The sequence below is a fragment of the Musca domestica genome, unplaced genomic scaffold (genome assembly GCF_030504385.1).
Source record: "Musca domestica strain aabys unplaced genomic scaffold, Musca_domestica.polishedcontigs.V.1.1 34, whole genome shotgun sequence".
Taxonomy (NCBI): Eukaryota; Metazoa; Arthropoda; class Insecta; order Diptera; family Muscidae; genus Musca; species Musca domestica.
The window spans coordinates 447,072-467,429 of record NW_026712313.1 but is presented as its reverse complement, the minus strand read 5'-3'; the positions used below and the strand labels follow the sequence as shown (position 1 = coordinate 467,429).

The 20,358-nt window shown below is 37.2% G+C and overlaps 1 protein-coding gene across 2 annotated transcripts in view; it reads left to right on the top strand.

Annotated features, from left to right (window-relative positions):
* Positions 1–19,036, top strand: part of LOC101894324 (zinc finger protein ush) — a 335,976-nt gene extending 316,940 nt beyond the window's left edge. For both annotated transcript variants that reach the window (XM_059125533.1, XM_005181511.4), the window contains exons 3-9: positions 10,384–11,528; positions 11,615–11,973; positions 12,033–12,326; positions 12,399–13,745; positions 13,821–14,142; positions 16,174–16,307; positions 16,374–19,036. In XM_059125533.1, coding sequence (XP_058981516.1) covers positions 10,384–11,528; positions 11,615–11,973; positions 12,033–12,326; positions 12,399–13,745; positions 13,821–14,142; positions 16,174–16,307; positions 16,374–16,884 — 4,112 coding nt within the window. In that variant the 3' untranslated portion in view covers positions 16,885–19,036. The remainder of the gene's footprint in view (positions 1–10,383; positions 11,529–11,614; positions 11,974–12,032; positions 12,327–12,398; positions 13,746–13,820; positions 14,143–16,173; positions 16,308–16,373) is intronic.
* Positions 19,037–20,358: the final 1,322 nt, after the last annotated feature.

Sequence of the window (20,358 nt, the reverse complement as noted above, 5' to 3'; positions counted from 1 at the left end):
CCTAAAAACGATTTTATTTCTTTTTGATTTGTGGGTATAGGAAAGTTTTGGATCGCCTTTATTTTGTCAGGATTTGGTTTTACTCCTTCTGTGGTCACTAAATGGCCCAAAAATGCGCATTCCTTATGTAAGAATTCAGACTTATCTAATTGAATCTTAAGATTAGCTTCTCTAAGGGCTTCAAAAACTTTTCTTAAATTTTCCGAATGTTCTTGGAGTGAGGTTGAATAGACAATGATGTCGTCTAAATAGACAAGACACACTGTTCCTATCAAATCTTTAAGAACGCAATCCATCACCCGTTGAAATGTTGATGGTGCATTTTTTAAGCCGAAGGGCATTCTCACAAATTCGTAGTGCCCATTTTCTACTGTAAATGCTGTCTTGGGAATATCTTTTGGATTCATTTCTATTTGATGGAATCCGCTAGCCAAGTCCAATGTGGTAAAATACATGCACTTGCCAAGTTTGTCCAGTATTTCATTTATGTTTGGTATTGGGTATCTATCTGATATTGTTTTATCGTTTAGTTTCCTGTAATCAATAACTAAACGCCACTTTTTTTTCCCACTAGCATCTGCTTTTTTTGGGACTATCCAAACAGGTGCACTCCATGGTGAGTAGCTTTCCCGTATGATACCCTGATTTAACATGTCTGAAATTTGTTTTTTTACTTCTTCTTTGTGGATATGGGGGTATCTATATGATTTTGTGTAAATAGGAATGTCGTCTCTTGTGACAATGTTGTGTTTGATTTTATTGGTGAAAGTAAGGGACTGATTATCTTGAAGAAAAATATCTTCAAATTCTTTACATAGTTTTGTGATAACCTTTTGTTCTTCCATATTCAAATGATCAATTCTAAGATTGTCCAGTAACTGAGGGCTTTGAAATTCAGGAATATGTTCGAAGCTTATATTATTAATTTCCCTATAATATGAATTTTTTATTGGATCTACTTTAATTGGGTTTTCGATTAAAATTATTTTGTCCGAGTTTGACTTATTATTTATTTCAACGAAGCTGTACCAGTTTTCAGCCTTGTACATACCAGGTGAAATGGTTACTTCTGGGTTAATTGATATTGCGGGGATTAGGAAATCGCCACTTTCTAAATCTACAGGAATTTTCATAATTGCTTTAGTTTTTGGTGATATAAGAAATTTACCGGAAGTTAAGTTTGGTTTAAAAGACAAAGGGATGCAGCAATTGTTTGTAATTAATTGCTTTTTCTCGAGGTCTATTTTTGCACCTAAATTAGTAAGTATATCGAGTCCAATGAGACCATCGAAATAGTTATGAAATTTAAAGACAAAGAATTCCAGGATTCCACATTCTCGGAATTCTATGAACATAGGGATGTTAACTTTTGTATTCAATTGGTGTTTGTTTAACACAGTGGTTATGATTATTGGTGCACAGTTTTCTATGTTTAATTTTCCTGTATATTCTGGGTTTATAAAGGATGCTGATGCGCCTGTGTCTATAAGAAAACGGAGTGGACGCCCAAATGGAGATGAAATGTTTATGTAAGGCAGGTTAGTGCCATGTTTGTTTATGTCTAGGTATCCTGTTGGGTTTTGGAGGCATCTAATTGAAAATTTTGTACATCCTCTATCTCGTTGTAATTGTCCAACTCAGGTAAATAATTAGGAATGTTATAGTTTACAGGATCTGAATAGGTATTAAAGTTCCTATAGTTATGGTCAATATGATGTACTTCTCTTGGAAATCTACGTGTTTGTCCACTATTATTCCTTAGATGAGTATAGCCTGAACTAGTGTCCATGGGTTCTGGTGGTGGAAGATTTGTGTTACTGTCTAAACGTTGTTGTCTAAAATTGCTAAATTGGTTTTGATTGTTTGTGGCTGTAGGGTATTGTGTTTGCATAGGTGTTGGTAAAAAACTCTGTGCTAACTGAGGTCTATTAATTGGTGTTGGTAAATTTAATTGGGGTCTATTAAATGGTTGATTCATTGGTAATTGTGGTCTATTGAAATGCATAGGTGGACTATAAATCGCGTTTTGTTGTCTATAATGATTTGGAGTGAATGGTTTTTTAATGTTAGGGTAAGAATGTTGTGAATTGTACTGTCTATGAGTTTCTTGCCTTTTCAAAATGTTCCTGTTTTCTTGTCTTATATAAAACATGTTTTGTTCGGTAATACAGTATGAAAAAGCTATCGGTAAAGTATCTGGCTTCATAGCCCTAATGGAAGAGCCTAATGGTTCTCTAAGTCCAGATAAAAATGTGTTAAGGCACATTTTATCAAATAAATCTCGTTTAGCTTTTATTATGTTGGCATCTACCTCGTGTATCATCAGATTATTGTTAATTGAAGCTTGGATCTCTACAACTGAACTATAAAACTCCTCAAGTGTCTTATTATTTTGTTTTAGTAGGTGTAAGTCTCGAATCAATGAAGTTTCATTTCGTTTATCAGAGTAATGTAATATGAGATTATTTTTAATGCTCTGCCAGCTCAAGTCTGTGCTATACATATTCAAAATCTCATTTGCTTCTCCTTCAATTTTGTTACGTATAGACCTTAAAATCATCTTGCCAAGAGGGGTGCCATCAATGGGTGTTAATACTGTAAGTATTTCCTCCACATTGCTTATGAAATCGTATAGCAATCTCGGATTTCCATCAAATTTTGGAAGATCCTTGACAGCATCTGGGATTCTTAAGGAATCCAGTATATTTCTTTCTGTCGAGGGTGAACTGTTCGTAGAATTCATTACACCACTTTGATTATTTTGACTGATACTCATATCGGTTTCAGATTCTGGGATAGGAATAAGGGTTCTTGGGATAGTATAAGGACGAAATTTACGCATATGCTTATTTTTTCTCTTTAATTCAATCAATTATTTTCTTTAGAAAGCAAAATTATTTTATAATATCGAAATATATATGTTTATATTTAAATATATTCACTTAAATAATATTTAATAGGTAAATTATATAAAATATTATCTATTTTTTCTTTTCTTTGAAAAACACGGTTAAATTGTTTTATATTTGTTCACAATATAAGTTTTCACTTTTACTTTTATTAGTCTTTAAACTGAATCTTGAATCTTTAAAATATGTTTCTATTTTATCTTTTAGTAAAATATTTAATAGTATTGCTTGTTTCTAGCACTTTTCCACAATAAATTTGGTAATAATAGAAATTTTCACTTACAATATTAAAATTATAGTTCTTATTGACATTATTGTTGGTAACGTTGACTGGAATCGGTTGTCCTTAAAGTAGTTTTCCTTGGCAGATGTCCGTACAGATGTCCTCTCTTGTTGGTTCTGCTTTTCCTCGTGATGATCCGTCACGGATGCTGGTTCTGTTCTGTTCTTTTCAGACGATTATCCTTCGTCTTCTATGTAATTCCGTGCGCTTTTTTTTTTCGTTTGCGATAAACCGTCACAACACTTATTTAATTTTTTTTTTTTTTTTGTAGCGCAGGAACCAGAACTACCCGACTGCGCCAGTTAATTCTTGTAGTAATCCGAGTATTAAAAAAAACACAAGTTTATTCGTTGGTTGCTCAAAAATTACTCTTCTTTATTGAAAACAATAATTAAAATGAAGGTTACGATTATAAACTTATTTAAAGTGAAAATTGCAATAACTGCATTTTGACAATTTATAAAATTATTAGTAATTCTATAGCTGGTGGCCTGTTTACAATTCTTTGAAATTTAAATATATGCTTATTTAACAATTCTTTTATTGAACAATTCTTTATTTTACAGTTCTTTTTCGGTCTGTTGAACTATTTAAAATTCTTACTAATTTTATATGTAGCAATTCATACGGTTATTGACTTATTAGCAATTCTTAATAATTTTTATTATTTATTTGCTTGATTTAACCTTGGTGGCTTTGTAGGTGCTTGTGTTAATGTTGTTGTTGTTGATGTTGTTTCTGTAACTCGCGCGCTCTTAGTAAAAGCGCACCACACTTTTTGTAGAAGGATGTGCAGAAACAGACACACACTCCAACTGCGCATACTAGATACTACCATAAAAAAGTTACTCAAGTAAATCAGCGCATAACCAGCGTAACATTATTTGCAGTTACAGCATGTTTCGTGGCATGCCGCACAGATCGCCCATAAATGCCTGTGTGTATGTATGTGTGTTTATGCGACAAGTGTTTAAAAAATTATAGTCACAGTTGTGACAGACAGACGAAACCACACTCTGCCGCCAGAGGAGGCACAACCTAAATGGCTGACAACTATCTACCGAAAAAAATAATACGAAAAGTACTCATAAGAAGCGGTATTTTCACAAGAGAACATTGTGGGCCATCCCCAACGCGCATCACATTACATCGAATGGGCTAGACGACAACAGCAACAAAGACAACAAATTTTATAGGCTTAATACTGCAATAGCCTAGCTAGCAGCAAGCAAATTGATTTCTCGTTATGATAAATTTAATTACACAATTCTCATTGTGCCATTTATTGCCGATGTTGTTGGGGTTTTTTTCATTGCGTTTTTGTTGGTGACGTTTGATTTTTTGTTAAAGATTTTCATTTTGATTTCAAATATTCTTACAGCCATCTTCAGCCAAAGATATAACAACACTTTGCGCCTTTACAAAAACAAAACCGAAAAAAAACATCTTCTTGTCATCATTTCAAGCCTAACTGATTTCCAAGTATTGTCGTTTGGTTTTATATCAGCGATAAAGAAAAAAAGAATAGTCTGGATTATGGAATGCTCTTTGGAGAGTAGCTTGTTATAGAGAGATAAGGTGGAGGGATTAGTTCTCTGGAAAATATTAAAATTGATGGGGAAATTACACATTTCGGAAAATTATAAAAGTTCGGAATATGATATTTGGATAATTGGTTATTATATTCAAGGTAACACAAGTAACACGTGCATCAGGAACGTAAGCACGGGGGGTGGCCCGGGCCCCTCTAAAATTGTTATCTTTCTGACATTTTTTGTATATATTATGTAAAATAATTTTTTATTTGTCTAGTGAGATCACCTGAAACAAAGTCAAAATTTCTATGTACATCTCTGACGAGGATAATGTTCTAGGCCTCAAGGATTACGAGGATAAACTATTAACGACAATAAAATAAAGTATTTCCGATACTTGGATTAAATGGATATATGTTTTTTATCCATTGTAAACGTGGATAAAATATTTTCTTAATAAATACGATGTGGATAATTTTTTAACGTGACAAGAATGAAGTGGATAAAGTATTTTCCGTACTAGGAGAACGTGGATATTGTATAAATAATACTATAGCATGGATAACCAATTTTTGAAACCAATACAACCCGGATAGATAACCTGCACATGAAATATAATATATTTAAAGCATCAGGATACCATGGCTAGCCAATTAATGGTACAGGGATAACAAGCAAAACCTATTTACAGATTATGTCGGCAACCTACGTTTATCATCAGGAAAACATGGATAACCTATTTATTTCAGCATGGATAACTTATTGTACCAGTAGGATAGTTCAGACCACTCGTTTTTGGTCCAAGAATAATGCGTATATAATATTTATAGGATCAGTGTTATCACGGACAACCTACTTACAGGGTGAAATGAAAAAACTGCAACCAACTTCAGACTGCTGTCAATTCCAAGCCACTCATTCGACAGCTGTTATATTTATTTCAGTGACAGCTCATAATATTGTTTAAAAGCGTACAAAAGCATTCTCGTGAGAATTTTCCAGAAAAAGTTATTCGCATTGGAATTCAAACGTGGTAGTGCGATTTCTTTATATTTGGCTGGAAAACCACAAGTGGCTATCATTAGAGAACTCCAGCATTTAAATGTGAATAAATCTTTTGTGTCTCGTGCCATCGCTCGTTGCCGTGATACTGATAGCGCAGCCCGACGCCAAGGAAGTGGACGGAAGAAAGCAGCAACATCAGCAGAAATGGTTGGAAAAATAAAGAAGCAACTTGATCGAAACCCTCGTGTCAGTGGCCGAAAAATGGCTCGTGAGCTGAACATATCGCAATATTTCATTCGTCAAATATTGAAAAATGAGGTCGGGGTAAAGCAACAGCAAAAAAAGAGGTAAAGAGTTGCTTCGCTTGGCCGAAAGTGGTTAACTGCCTGAATTGATTTTCTCCGATGAGAAAACAATCGTTGTCCAGCAGTTTGTAAACAAACAAAATGATCGTGTTTACTTTCCAAAGAGGTCAGCTGAAAATGTGCACCTTTGGTTGGCCACCAGAACTCAAGCGCCGGCCATGGTGAGTGTATGGACCGCCATAACAGCCGATGGCCGCTCTCCGCTCGTACTAATCGACCGTGACATCAGAATAAATGCCGAAAATTATTCTGGATTCTGGCCTTGGGCACGCAAACATTTTGGCCGCAGACCTTAGACATTCCAACATGACTCAGCACCGTCGCACTCAGCACGCGCCACCCAAGAATGGTTACAAAATGAGGTTCCTCGCTTCAGCGCAAAATGGCCACCAAAATCTCCGGATACCAATCCGTTGGACTATTGTATCTGGAGTATTTTAGAAAGCAATGTTGGCACTAAAAATACCAAAGTGTCGATAACCTTAAGCAAGCGCTTCGCCGGGAATTGGCGGTTTCATTGGCCGTTGGAAGGCCATAATTCGTGCCAATTCGAACAAATCTAAACTTATTCTAAAATTTGATATTATTTCCGACATTTTTTGCTTTCGTTCAATAAAATTTAAAGAAAAATTTTAAAAATTTTTTGTGTTTAACTTTGTTGCATTTTTTTTATCTCACCCTGTATATCGGTCCACGATATCGTATAGCACCCATATAAATATACCCCCAATATTTGGTATTTGGACGATCCGCAAAAGGAGTTCCTTGTGAGTACATTACCCCCTGGAGGAGAATTCTCTATATAGGTCCACGATATCATATATCCCCTATATAACGGTTCCTCCCGATAATCGATAGTTTGATGATTTTTTGCGACGTTATTCACTGGAATTGTTTCAAATTTCGTATACAACGTTGGGAACAGTTACTACAGCCTATTACACAAATTACTTATACAGGACCAGGTCTTCGTATAGCCCCCATATAACGGTTTTCGTTTGAGTGGTATTTTCCGACGGAATTTTTTGGAAGTTTTTCAAGTTTCTTCTAATAAAAGTTAAAAAAAGTTCGACCCGGCTGAACTAAGCTACTTATTTACTTGTTTTCCTTTTAAATCCTTCCGCTCCAGATAAATATAATGAATTGGTGCTCAGGGAGATTCATTCATAATATTGGTCCGGCACTGTATAATGATAAGCAAAGTGAATATTGAGTGTATAACTTCCTTTGAGTTTCATAACGATGTTAAGTTCTCTCATCTCTCCAAGCAATTACAACTTCAACAGAAAAAAAATCCAAAATTAAAGAAAAAAATGAAACGCGATAATATCACAAACGAAGAGATTTCAACAATAGATTAACACTTCTCTTAGAAATTGTCCAAGGCCACAAAAAATAAAACGAACATATCCACAATTCTGTTTCTTCATCATGGTTTCCTAAATTGTGTTTGTTGTAAGATCCAGCACCACTTACTAAGCCGAATATCACCAAGTAAAGATTGAATATGTGGATAACAAGCAAAATACAAAAATCTTAGCTTCTATTCTCAACACACGCTTGAAAGAAGCTCAGCAACAATAACAACAAAAACTCCAAAACTTCATAATCAAACGAAACATGTGAACGAATTGTAATGCTTAACTATGAATAACCCAAAGTAAGCGAGAAAAAAAAAGAAGAACCCATGGTAGCCGTTTAAGAAGCGACGAATGTTGCCGGCTGGCTAGTCAGTGTGGTGCACAACGAACGATATATGTGTTGTGGCAGACAAAGCGACGCTTTGGCAGAAATTCTCGCTGTCCGTCCGTCTCCCCATTCATGGGATTCAAGTCATTGTCGTTAAACGTTTTGTTGCAAAGACTTTCGGGCAACCATGTTTTGCTGTCTGTTTGTCTGAAAGTCATTGTTGGTCGGTATGTAACCACCATTCACATTCATACTTATTATGGTGGTGGTGATGGTCAAAGAACAAAAAGCTCAGATCACTATTTTTTTTCGAAATGCAGCAAAAAGCCTTGTATTGGATACGTTTTATTTTGGTTCGATTTGACTGCCACAAAAAGCGTTGTTCTTTTTTGGTAGTGCGTTGCCGTTTCGTATTTTTGCGATTTATTTTTCTTTCCTTTTTCTCTTCTTGTCATCATCACAAACGTGAGTTTGTTTGTCTGTCCGTCTGTCTCTCTGCCACAGGATGGCCTGACAATTTGTTCGATAATAATTGTTAACCTTTTGGTCAATTTGACACATATTCACCAATTGAATATCCATCCGACCGCAGGGGAAGGCCAGCCAACCAAGCAGCCAACCATCCGACGACGATTGCCATAGTTTATAACTCTCTGGTGAGAATTTCATTGGAAAATGTCCGGTTTAGATGTTTTTTATTATTGTTGCCGTTGTCGTCGTCGGTTCGTTGCTGAAGTAAGTTTCTTGTATGTGTGTGTGTGTTCGTTATATCTCTGATATGGGTTTGAATTCTTAAGAATTTTTTCGGATTGAAGAGTACAGAGATTTTAAAAGAGATAAGCCAGTCAAGAGATTTGTTTCCAGCATCAGTATTGTTTCATTATAGCCCTGTATCACTCGTCTACGTGATACAGGGTGTTACAATAGTGATTTTGAAACGAAAGCAACCCAGCAACAAAAACGATAAAGTTTTAACAGAATTGGATCTGACGACTTTGGGTGGATTGGAATATTGAATGGTTGAGATGGGTTTCTATGGTCAACAAGTTAGGTCTAAGGAAACTTAACTGATACTTATGGGAAATTCTGCCATATTTGGACTGCGCGGAACCAAGAAGAAGCGTCTTCGACGGCCACTGGTAAGATATTTCTCTATCAAATTGTACACCATGGTAATGCCATCCGACGTAGACGAGTTTAGACCTACATTGAAGAGTTGGGAAATAAGTTTTCCGTCTTCCAAAAGCTGGAAGTTCGATAACAGTGGCTCCTATCACATAGTTATGATGTTAGGCCTTTCTACAAGATTCGGGACATGGGACACGAGTCAGAAAAGCCAAGTTTTAACACCTTTTTAGTAATCGTCGGGCCTTGATCCTAGATGAGTAGACACGAAACTTGAATTGGGAATTTTTTCGATATCGTAATAAATGCGATCCTGAATCCTTAAATATCGGTACAGGGATCACAATCCGAAATAGCCAACTTCCAACACCTTTATGGGAATCGTAGGACATTGACCTTGGATTAGTAAAAATAAAATGAGAAATGGAAATTATTTCTACATCCTAGAATAAAATGTGACCCTTTAATAAAGCCAGAAGGATATATCCAATGGCTTTTGGAACGCTCCACGTTTATCACGTAGAAATATTAAAGTTTAAGAGGAAACCAAGAAGAAATTAGTCTGCCGAGGGCTAGAACCTTCTGATTAGGCTAGGGTGTTGCTAGTAAAGCAAGGAATTCTTGATGTCCACAGCAAAGTCAGGAATGGAATTTTTGTGACTGTTACTGCAGCAAATTTGTTAGCCGAAGCTCTCACGAGATTCGGAAAGTAAATGATACGAATCGATCAAGCTCTCATATAGCACAAGGATGTAATACTCATTGGCTTCGAGGAACTCGAAACTGAAGTGAAGTCTGATACATCGACACGAGTATGCCAATAAAACCGACAAAGGGTATGATGGCAGTCCTGTCGAAGTAGATAAAGCCGAATGTACTCAATCACATTTTCAACCAATTGGGGTTTAATCTCCAAACAGAATGCAGTAATGTGAAAGCTTACACGCAACCCACTAATAAGACCGACATTTGTGGAGAAGGGGAAGGCACAGGCATCAAATGCTGCATCATTATTTGATCACTGCAGGATTGTGATCAAAGTAAAACTAGCCTTATTGAGAATAGAAAAGCGGCGAAAGAGCTAATCATTGCTCGGCAACAATGAGGTGAAATTAGTCCTCGGTTAGTCAACATTTTGGCCAACAATTCAGAAATCTCTTCATCTTCGCCTAGGGATGGGGATCTATACTTTTTAACCGAAGAATATCGTTTCTAACAGGGTGATAATGCATCCAATTCCGAAACACTCTTATGCCACTAAGAGGCATTTTTATCCATAGTTTTGAATTATTTACCCCTGTGAAACAGGGAACAAGTAACCATAACAGATGGGATTTTTAGTTGGAATGATTTTTTTGTCCCTAAAATCCATTCCCCATAAAAATATGTCCCTTTTTTGAGATTTAATATTAACACATTATTTCTTTAAAAAATAAATTTTCTAAAAAAAAAACTCCATCTCTTACTTTCAGATTCCAAAGAATACAATACAAACAATATAATGGACATAGACGATCATCATAATCGACAACCGGAGCAACAGCAACGCACCAATATGTCGGATGAATGTCGCACCACGCCACCCAATCGCTTAACAAAAGAGACTGATGATAATGACTTGAATGATGAAGAAACTTCAAGACGGAGAATAGATCACGACAGTGATAACGGAGATATGGACAGTGAACCACCAATGCATAAAAGACAGAAAATGGACTCAGAGGAAGTTGAGCAGCGATCCAGCCCAGCTTCCTCGCCAAACCATATGCAGAAAATTTCGAATATCGAATCGAAATCCACACACGATGTCAATGATCATGATGATGATACCAATTCTAAGGATCGCAAATCATGCACTCCTGACAGCAGCTCCCATAACACATCAACTTCCAGTCCGGCAAAGTCCGAAGATAATTGTACTGAATCCCATGTAACGGCATCATCACCTCAATCGCAGGCTATGCCCAAACTAAGGTTGAATGCATTGCTGGCATCTGATCCAGCTTTGATGCCAGATGCCAAAGATTTGAAAGTGGTTCATGAGTCGCAGGCTCAGCAAAGGAAACAACAACGTATGCAGCAGCAACAACAGCACGAAAGGGAAATTGACTCTCCAGCATCGCACTTGGTGGCCCCCGGTACCATACCCACCGTTGTGGAGCCCTTGATAAAAGCCCAACCCACACCACCTGTCGAGGTGGCACCACCACGCATGAAAGTGTTTATGTGTGTACCCTGTGGCATTGGATTCAGCTCACCCTCTACTCTGGAGGCCCATCAGTCCTACTACTGTTCACATCGGCATAAGGATAATGATGAAGACTCTGTGCCATCAGCATCTGCGCTGGCCGACAAGACATCCACCTCACCAGCCACTCAGGCCAATGTTGCAAATGCTACCCCGGCTGTGGCGGGTGGCCCTGAACCGGCCGCCAAGGCTCCAAAGACTGGCAAACAATATGCTTGCACTCAATGTTCCTACAGTGCCGACAAGAAGGTCTCACTCAACCGTCATATGCGTATGCATCAGACATCACCGGCACCCAGCTCGAATTCAAATAATGGTGGTGCGGTGGGGGGATCAGCTGCTGCCCTTCTGGAAGACAATACTAGTCAAGTGAGTTGTTGTTGGTTTCAAAACTCTGAAACGGGTGATAATAAAATATTTAATTATATTTCTCCTCCTTCTATCATTTATTCCAGCAAATCGATCGCTATTGTAGTGACTGTGATATACGTTTCAATAATGTCAAGACCTATAGGGCCCACAAACAGCATTATTGCAGCTCAAGGCGCACGGAAGGCCAGCTGACACCAAAACTGGAGGTTTCCACCACAACATCTACCACACCCAAGGCCAATTCAGTGCATTCGGGTGCCATAAGTCCACAGACTAGAACTAAAACACCCACTCCGGCTATGGTGGCGGCAGCGGCCGCTGCAGCTGCTGCGGCAGCATTACAACAGCCTCCAAGCACCCCATTTCTGGCCTTGCCCACAAATCCCATTTTAATTATACCATATTCGTTGATACGGTCTGCCAGTCTCATTGCGGGACCACTGTGAGTAAATCAAAAAACAAATTGTTTAATATTTTTTAACATAAAGTTTCCGATTTCAGACAATCACCCTCACCGTCAGTTGTAAATCCAGACACCACTTGTTTCACCTTGGATGGTGGACAATTGAAACCCTTGGCCACCGCCTTGAATATCAATGCTTTGAGTGCAGCCAATAATTTAGTAGGGGCCGCAGCCGCCGCCTCCTCTGTACAACAGCAACAACAGTATATGGTTGATTCCACACGCCAAACATCTTCGTCATCAAATGAAAGCCTATTAACGGAGAAGAATGTACGCCGAAATATCGAAGAACCAGCCGAGAATACACCCAAACGTAAAGGCGAGGGTTTGAGGTAAGCCAATTTAAAATTTCCAACATCCAATTGTGCAAATTTGAAATCCTTATTTTTTTACATTGCTTGCAGAGATTCTGCTCCCTTGGATCTATCCCTAAGACGTTCACCCATTGCCGCTTTGCTGCAAAGACAACAACGCCTAACAGCCGCCGCAGCAGCTTCATTTCTTGAATCAGCCAACAGCGAACATCATCCAAATCGTTTGGACATGGAAACCCTGCTGGAAGCGGGCAAAGAAAACTTGGTCCTCGACGATACGGGTAGTATTACGCCAGAACAAATTGTGTGTGCACCCTCATTGCCTAACAGCCCATCGATGAGTCCCTCACCCCGGCGTAGAGCCATAAGTCCAAGAAGTTCAGGGGCCGGCAGTACTTCCTCCATGTCACCACCAGCCACAATTCCACCCACAGCCGCATCAGCATCAAATCCCACAAATATTTTCGATAACCTTCATTTGAGATCAATGTTACCGGCTGAATTATTGAATCCCTTGTTGGCAAATAAAAATTTGGAACTTGCCCTCAAACTTTCAGCGGCGGCAGCAGCTGCTGCGGTCAGCTCATCAAATAGTGCAGCTGCTCAACCGGGTACCACACCTGCCGAATTGGCCGCCGCTGCTGTTGCAGCCGCTGCCTCGGGTCGTGGTGCTTTATTGGGCCTGCCCGTTCTGCCACCCACTGCAGCAGCCTCCGGTCCGGCACAGCCAGCCACACCAGCCGCAGCAAATCAGCCTCAAATCTATGTCAAACAAGGCGTTTCCAAATGCAAAGAATGCAATATTGTCTTTTGTAAATATGAAAACTATTTGGCCCACAAGCAACACTACTGTTCGGCCCGCAATCAAGAGGCCAGTGAGGGCGAAACAAAAATCTCTTCTACACCACCCATGGCTACGGCTGCATCGCCAGCAGAAACCACTCCGGTAGCATATCAACAATTAATCTGTGCAGCCTGTGGCATTAAATATACCTCCCTGGACAATTTGAGGGCTCACCAAAATTACTACTGTCCCAAAGGTGGTGGAGCTGTCGCAGCTGCTGCTGCAGCCGCCGCTGCGGCAGTTGCTGTGGCGAATCCAGATGCAGCGCCATTAGTTTTGCCCGCCAAAGAAAAATGTACAAAATGTAAAACTGTGCATGAATTTGGTTTACCATGTCCCCCACCACCGGCATTGGTTCAACAGCCAGCAGCCCAAACTCCGGTAGCACCACCAAGCGCAAATGTTGCCACTGCAGCTGGTAGCAATAATTCTTCCTCATCAGTTGTCACTGGTCACAATCAAAATGTCTACAAATGTCCATTGTGTGATGCGGTCAGTCTAACGGCCAGTGAAAGTCGCAAGCACATGGAGACACATGGCACTGTCAAGGCCTTCCGATGTACCATTTGTCGTTACAAGGGCAACACTTTGAGGTGAGTTTCCAAAACCCCAAAAATATAAAGAACTTGAATGAATTAACTATTTTTTTCCTTTTCACCACCTTGCAGAGGCATGCGCACCCATATACGCATGCATTTCGACAAGAAATCCACCGATTTGAATGAGGAACACTTTATGGCCTGCATTCTGGAAGATGAATCCATTGAAATACCCAGTGCAGCATCTTTAAATCAAGAGCATTTAGTGCAGCAGCATCAACAACAGCAGAAACATTTACAACAACAAGTTGCCGCTGCAGCAGCTGTGGCGGCTGGCCTTCAACAACAGCAGCAGCAACAACAACATCAACAACAGCAATCGCAGTCACCGGCCCAGCAGGTGTTCAACTGTGATATTTGTAATTATTCATCCACATATAAAGGCAATGTGGTAAGTATTTCAATCGAGATTCGATTACGATAATACAAAGCGATTTAGAATACAAAAATGTTAAATGTCAATAACTATTTGGTTGCGAACAATTGTTGTTAATAAGTCGATGAGAAATCGCATAACTTGATAGAATGTTATACGATTTGGAAATATGGAATTTGTTATAATACAAAAAAACGGAACGGCACACCCACCGATCGTGAACTCTGGTAATTAAAAAATGTTATTGAAACCACAACAACAAACAAGTAATTAGGATTGAACTTGAGCCAGGTTTGTAATAAGATTGAACATTGCATTTAAACACTTCAATGTCATAAAATGAGAAATTTACAAACCCAATAAAAAGGTTGAAATAAATCAGATCCTTTGACGGATCGACATAGAACTAAAGTTAAACGGTTTTGAAAATACCCCAGTGAAGTAGATACAAACATGAAGAGGTGGAATCACTTTTTGACAGCATACACATATTTTTTGAGCGTAGAACATTAACGGGCAAAGTAGAACATTAATGGGCGATTTTAAACACCTGACAAATTAGGTAATGATGGTGTGATATAATGTTCGAATAAATATTGTGATTCTAGGTGAAACTTTCAGTTAAAGTTTCCTGCTATTTGATACCAAGAACATAAAAATTGCGTCCCCGGTATCTAACTAGCTTATCTGTTCAACTTGCCGAAAAACCCCAACCAGACATTTTAATTCCCAGCGACCGATGACCATGAGATCCAATATTAGAATAAATGCTGAAATTATGATCTAATTTTTCAACCAAAATTTTTTGCCATTCAAGCCAAGAGAGGAAGGTTTACAAAAGTTATGTTTGCAAGTTCCTTTTACTTATTTACCTTTTTGCGCCACTGGACCCCAAATTTGAAATTTTGAGACCGATTGATATGTTTGTAAAAAAGTCCAGAACATTCATCAATCTCCGAACTCTGCTGAGCGCTGTTGTCCAATATTACGGTTAAGTACACCTTTTTCTAATTTAATTGAAACAATTGGCCGAATAATAAGGCCCATGGTTTGTTCGTGTTCGTTCGCGGACAATGTTTTTTCGCACCATCGGTGCTGCCCCACAAGGACCTCAAGCCTTAGTTACTATCGAATCAATCTCCCACCAGCAAATCTATTACGAATATGAACGGCTCTTCTGAAATCTTTCTCATCCTTCACCTCAACCATACTGCTTTTGAGGGTTGAGGCAGAGGGGAGAAGGTACCACTCTCTCACCCATCCTATTCAAACAGATCATACTTTCCCAAGAGAGCCCCCACCGAAGTTTTTTCCTTCAAACGGTGTAGTATCCTCGATGAACAAGTAGGGCATCTCATAGTCCGAGTATCCATGTCTCTATCGTCAAAGGTATGTCCTCGATTAGTACCTCAGGAATGCAGTCCTTGTTCAGGTCCAATCCCTCACTTTGTTGTTTTAACAGAAGTTCCTTCTATCCAGTTGGTCAGTCAAGGCGTATAAAGAGAGGCGTCCTCCCCACCCTGAGCTAGTTTTCTTTTAATTCAATGTACTATCCAAATAAGGGCGATATGAGGTCAGCCATGACATGGTTTACTATGGTGCAATGGTAAGGTGCTTAAAACCAAGCCTTAATTCATTGAGGATCAAAATTAACAACGAAACTCCGTTTGAATGCAGTAATATTGCTTTAAAGGTTGGGACCAAAACCTGTAAAATTGTTGACTTTAGGCTGTAACTCATTCGTCTATATATTGGGACTTCCACCATCCGTAGTTTCGTACAACCTGTTGTTCCCATAATAATAAAAGTGGACTTTTAGATGAGCTGCATTACGAATATACATACTCTGCTCTTGAGTCGTATTTTATTTTATTTATTTATTTTTTTTTTTTTTTTTTGAGTTTTGTATTCAATTTTCTTGAAGTTGTTTTGCAAAGTAGAAAAATTGTTTGACAATTTTAACATTTTATGTAGTTATTTGCATAATCTATACCTATCAATTCTATCCTTTAAAACTCCAACTAATAAATATTTTTTTATTTTCAGTTGCGCCATATGAAATTGGTACATCCTCACATTATTACCAATTCACCATCCATATCTCCAGAAGCTGGTGATTTAGAAGCTTCGGAAACCAATTCATTGAGTGGCAGTCACAATGGTGATAATGGGCTTAATAGGTAAGGTCTCAATATAAATGAAATGGAAATTAAAAACTAATTTTTATATTTTAATATTTTTTACAGTTTTACCATCAAATCTGAACCCTTGGATCATCCTCCTCCCCCCACGGTGGGTAATACAACACCCGTCATCTTATTGAATCCCCACGACAATAACCACTCTCCATTACCCAATATTGGGCAACATCCGGTACATGGAAATGATTTTGCATCACATCACATAAAAACCGAACCCATGGAAATTGCTGTTGGTGGTGAGGGACCACCACCACCGCCCTCAATTAGCATGAGTATTACACCTGCATTGCGCTCACCGGCCATTGGTCCACCGCCACCATTAAATTCCACACCCGAAGAGAATATCAATAATCAAAAGTATTGTCAAACATGTGATATCTCTTTTAATTATATGAAAACCTATTTGGCCCATAAACAATTCTATTGTAAGAATAAAATGCGTCGGCCAGACAGCAATGATAGTCCAAGTCCGAATCCAACAGCTGGTATTGGTTCGCCCAATGCCCTAATGATGCAAAAAAATAAAGAAAATCTACAACAAGAAGCTGCCATTTGATAGAACTGGCACGAGAGTTGGTCAGCAACATGGAACCATCGTAATTGGGAATGGTATTATAAATGTTTTTGAACACCACCAATAACAATTCGAAATAAAACAAATGAATAGCTTATCTTTTCACAAGGGAAAAATGGCAATAAACAAATGCATAGTTTTGAAACGTACAGTATTTTTAAAGGAATCTCTGTAAATATTAAATAAAAACAAAAAACAATCAAAGAATATAATTAAAAGACATAACTACTATGCATTTGTCTTTAATGACTCTCTCTTGTATGGAGGTAACTCCTCCATCCATTATTATGAAATCTTGAAAGCTAAAAACAAAATCACATGACATAAAATGCATGCCAAAGTTTTAAAAATTAAGTATGAATAACATAACTTTAAATTGAAAATAATGACTTATAATAAAATGATTAAGAAAATTTAACTCTAGAAAAAGAAAAAATAATAAAAACTCCTATGTTATAAGCCTTTAAATGCGATAGTTTCGTAACGAAACAGTTTTGAGAAATATTAATTAAGAATATGAATTATTATTATTGAACTAAAACAACCACCTTGATGTAGTTTAATTACCTATCTACTCGATCTACATATATAATAACACATATTTTTTTAATAATTAAGTAGCTTATAGAAAACTATAATTTCTATATTGTTTTATATAATACACATATTATTTTTTTCAATTTGTTTCTATTTTTTTTTTTCAAATTGTTTCTGTTAACTACTTTTATAAAGAAAAAACTGTTTATTGTAATAATTATAAGCATGTGTATTTGATGATACATAAATATAATTTTAAAGAGATCCCTTTTATATCTAAACTTCAATTAAGTTTCCAAATCGGTGGTATATATTAATTTTGAAAAACATTTTAAAACAAAATAATCATTCCAAAGCAGCTGTCTGATTTCAATGATTTTCTTAAACATGGGTGAACTAACTGGCCTGCCTTATTAAATTATAAAACCAATCATTCCAGCGCCATTCTCCTAATTGCATGTCATTCCTGAAATTTTGACTTCTCACCCAAAGAATGTAGTTATCCGAATTTTAAATGAATGTTAAGTCCACCCGCACCTGACAAAACGTCTCCCATCACAGAGAATAGGTTTTATAAAATTTGCAACTTCTCGACATATCCGTATTAAAGATTTTTCGGAGTCTAAAACTTCGGGATTAGGCTAAAATAGAACCCACGTAAATGGATGAATTTTAAATCTTCTGTTGAGAGTATGTAATCTGCGGAGTTCGTTGCGGCACTCAAAATATTTATTAATTGACGTCGAAAATTATTATCACAGGATACGCCTAATTGGATAGCTTTTTCAACATTGACAGAAAGATGTCCAAAAGCAAGAAAATCTCAGTCAATCACAGTGCTATATTTGGGGAGTGCGTCATCAGAAAAGATTTTCCTCATGAATATGTTGTTGTTGTGAAAGTGCGGGTGGAATCGAAAGTTTTTACAGCTATGATAATCTTAGCCGAATGGAACTTGGGTCGTTTCAGAACGTAGATCTGATCGTTGTGGGAAAATGTTTTTTTCTTTGATGGAGGGTGTTAGTGTTCATCTTTTCCGTTACTTTTGCTGTTATCGCAACCTTCAATGGACCAGCAGTTAAAAGATATTGGAATCCTAACAAACCTATTTTTCGCTATTTGTTTAATTAGCATATCTCCTTTAGTGTACAATATGCCTCATTTCCATCCAATTGACCCTGGAACTTAATTGAAGTTTTAATGTGTTCATTATTATTATATTCTTAACTTTTATTATTGTTTTTCTATAACTTCCATATACCTATCCATTTTATTTTTTATTTTTTTTAATATTTAAAATTATTATTTTTTATTTTGACTTGTTTTAATATTTTTTTCTGTATGAATAAAATATTCTCTCCTGTTTGTTTAACCTCTATGCAATATAACCGAAAGGATGAGCATTAAAATTAATTACGCAGTAAATATGAATTACTCTAAGTATGTGACAATAATAATTTATTCCAAAATAAATTAATGGTAAACTAATAAAAAAAACATGAACATTAGCTTAGTAATCATGAATACAATAAATTATGTGAAATTTAAAATTCAATAAATAATCTTAAATGAGAAAATAAATACATTTTAAAAATAATACTAATTGTATTATGTGCTTTCATTTCAAACCTGTTTGAGGAGAGTAATGAATATTTGCATACAATTACTACCGGTACGATGAAGACCAGTGGTTTGGGACCCTTCAAAAGGAATGGAATCTTTGCAAGGTTTGACCATAAAAGAAGTGTTATTTAAGCAGCAGTAAAAATTTGGCTCAACAATGAGAATCAGATATATTACCACGTTTTGGTATAGCCCCCATATAAGGGTACCTCCCGATATTCGGTATTTTGATGATTTTTGCCACATTTTGCCACTGATTTGTCTTAAAATTGGTATTTGCAGTTCATAATGGGTTCTAGCTCCGGTGGCAAAACATTGTATATATAGGCCCACGTTTTTGTATAGCCCCCATATAACGGCACCTCTCGAAATTCGGTATTTCGATGATTTTGCCACATTTTGCCACCGGTTTGTCTAAAATTTGGCATTTGTAGTTTATAATGAGTTCTAGCTCCGGTGGCAGAACATTGAATATTTAAGTCCACGTTTCCCTATAGCGCACATATAACGATACCCACCGAAATTCGGTATTTTTAAAATCCTTGTCACATTTGCCTACGAAATTGTTTCAAATTTGGTATTTAAGAAGATTTGGTAGATGACAATCTGGAAATCATATTAACACCGTCGTAAGCTTTGTTCTCCACCGCCAACTGTGTCTTATCAAAAGGAGAGCTATTACTGTTGTGTTTCTGAATAAAAGGTAGCTAAAATTAAAATTACCTTAAAATTACTACCAAATTATGAAGATTAGATAAAACTTGGATCCATGTCAAGGCTACGTGTATAGCCAGTGTCATCAAATTGCAACTAATTCGAGTGGAATGTATGGAGTGGAAATAGGGATAAAAGGTAGGTAACGGATCCTTAAAAATACAACAACTTATACAATTTTGATAAAACTTGGATCGATGTCAAGATTACTTGTATAGCCAGTATCATCAAATTGCAACTAATTAGGGTGGAATTTATGGAGTGGACATTAAAGAACGGGAAATGCGTTCAGAAGGCAGTAACCCATAAAATGTGGCAATTTTTGAGATTTGCAAAAACCTGAAATGACAGATTGCAGCCCCTTCAAAAGTTACTAACTTAATGTGGAATTTGTTCCTATTTCTATCCATCTGGATGGTATCGTTAAAACCCAAGCGATCATTTTTGTTACACTCATACTAAATTTCGTATTGGATAGAGGTCATAGATAAAGCATTTATTAGCTCAATAAAAGTAATACAATATTCTACTTACATGCTTAATAAGATCCGAAATCCGTGGCCAGCATTTCCTAAAATTATT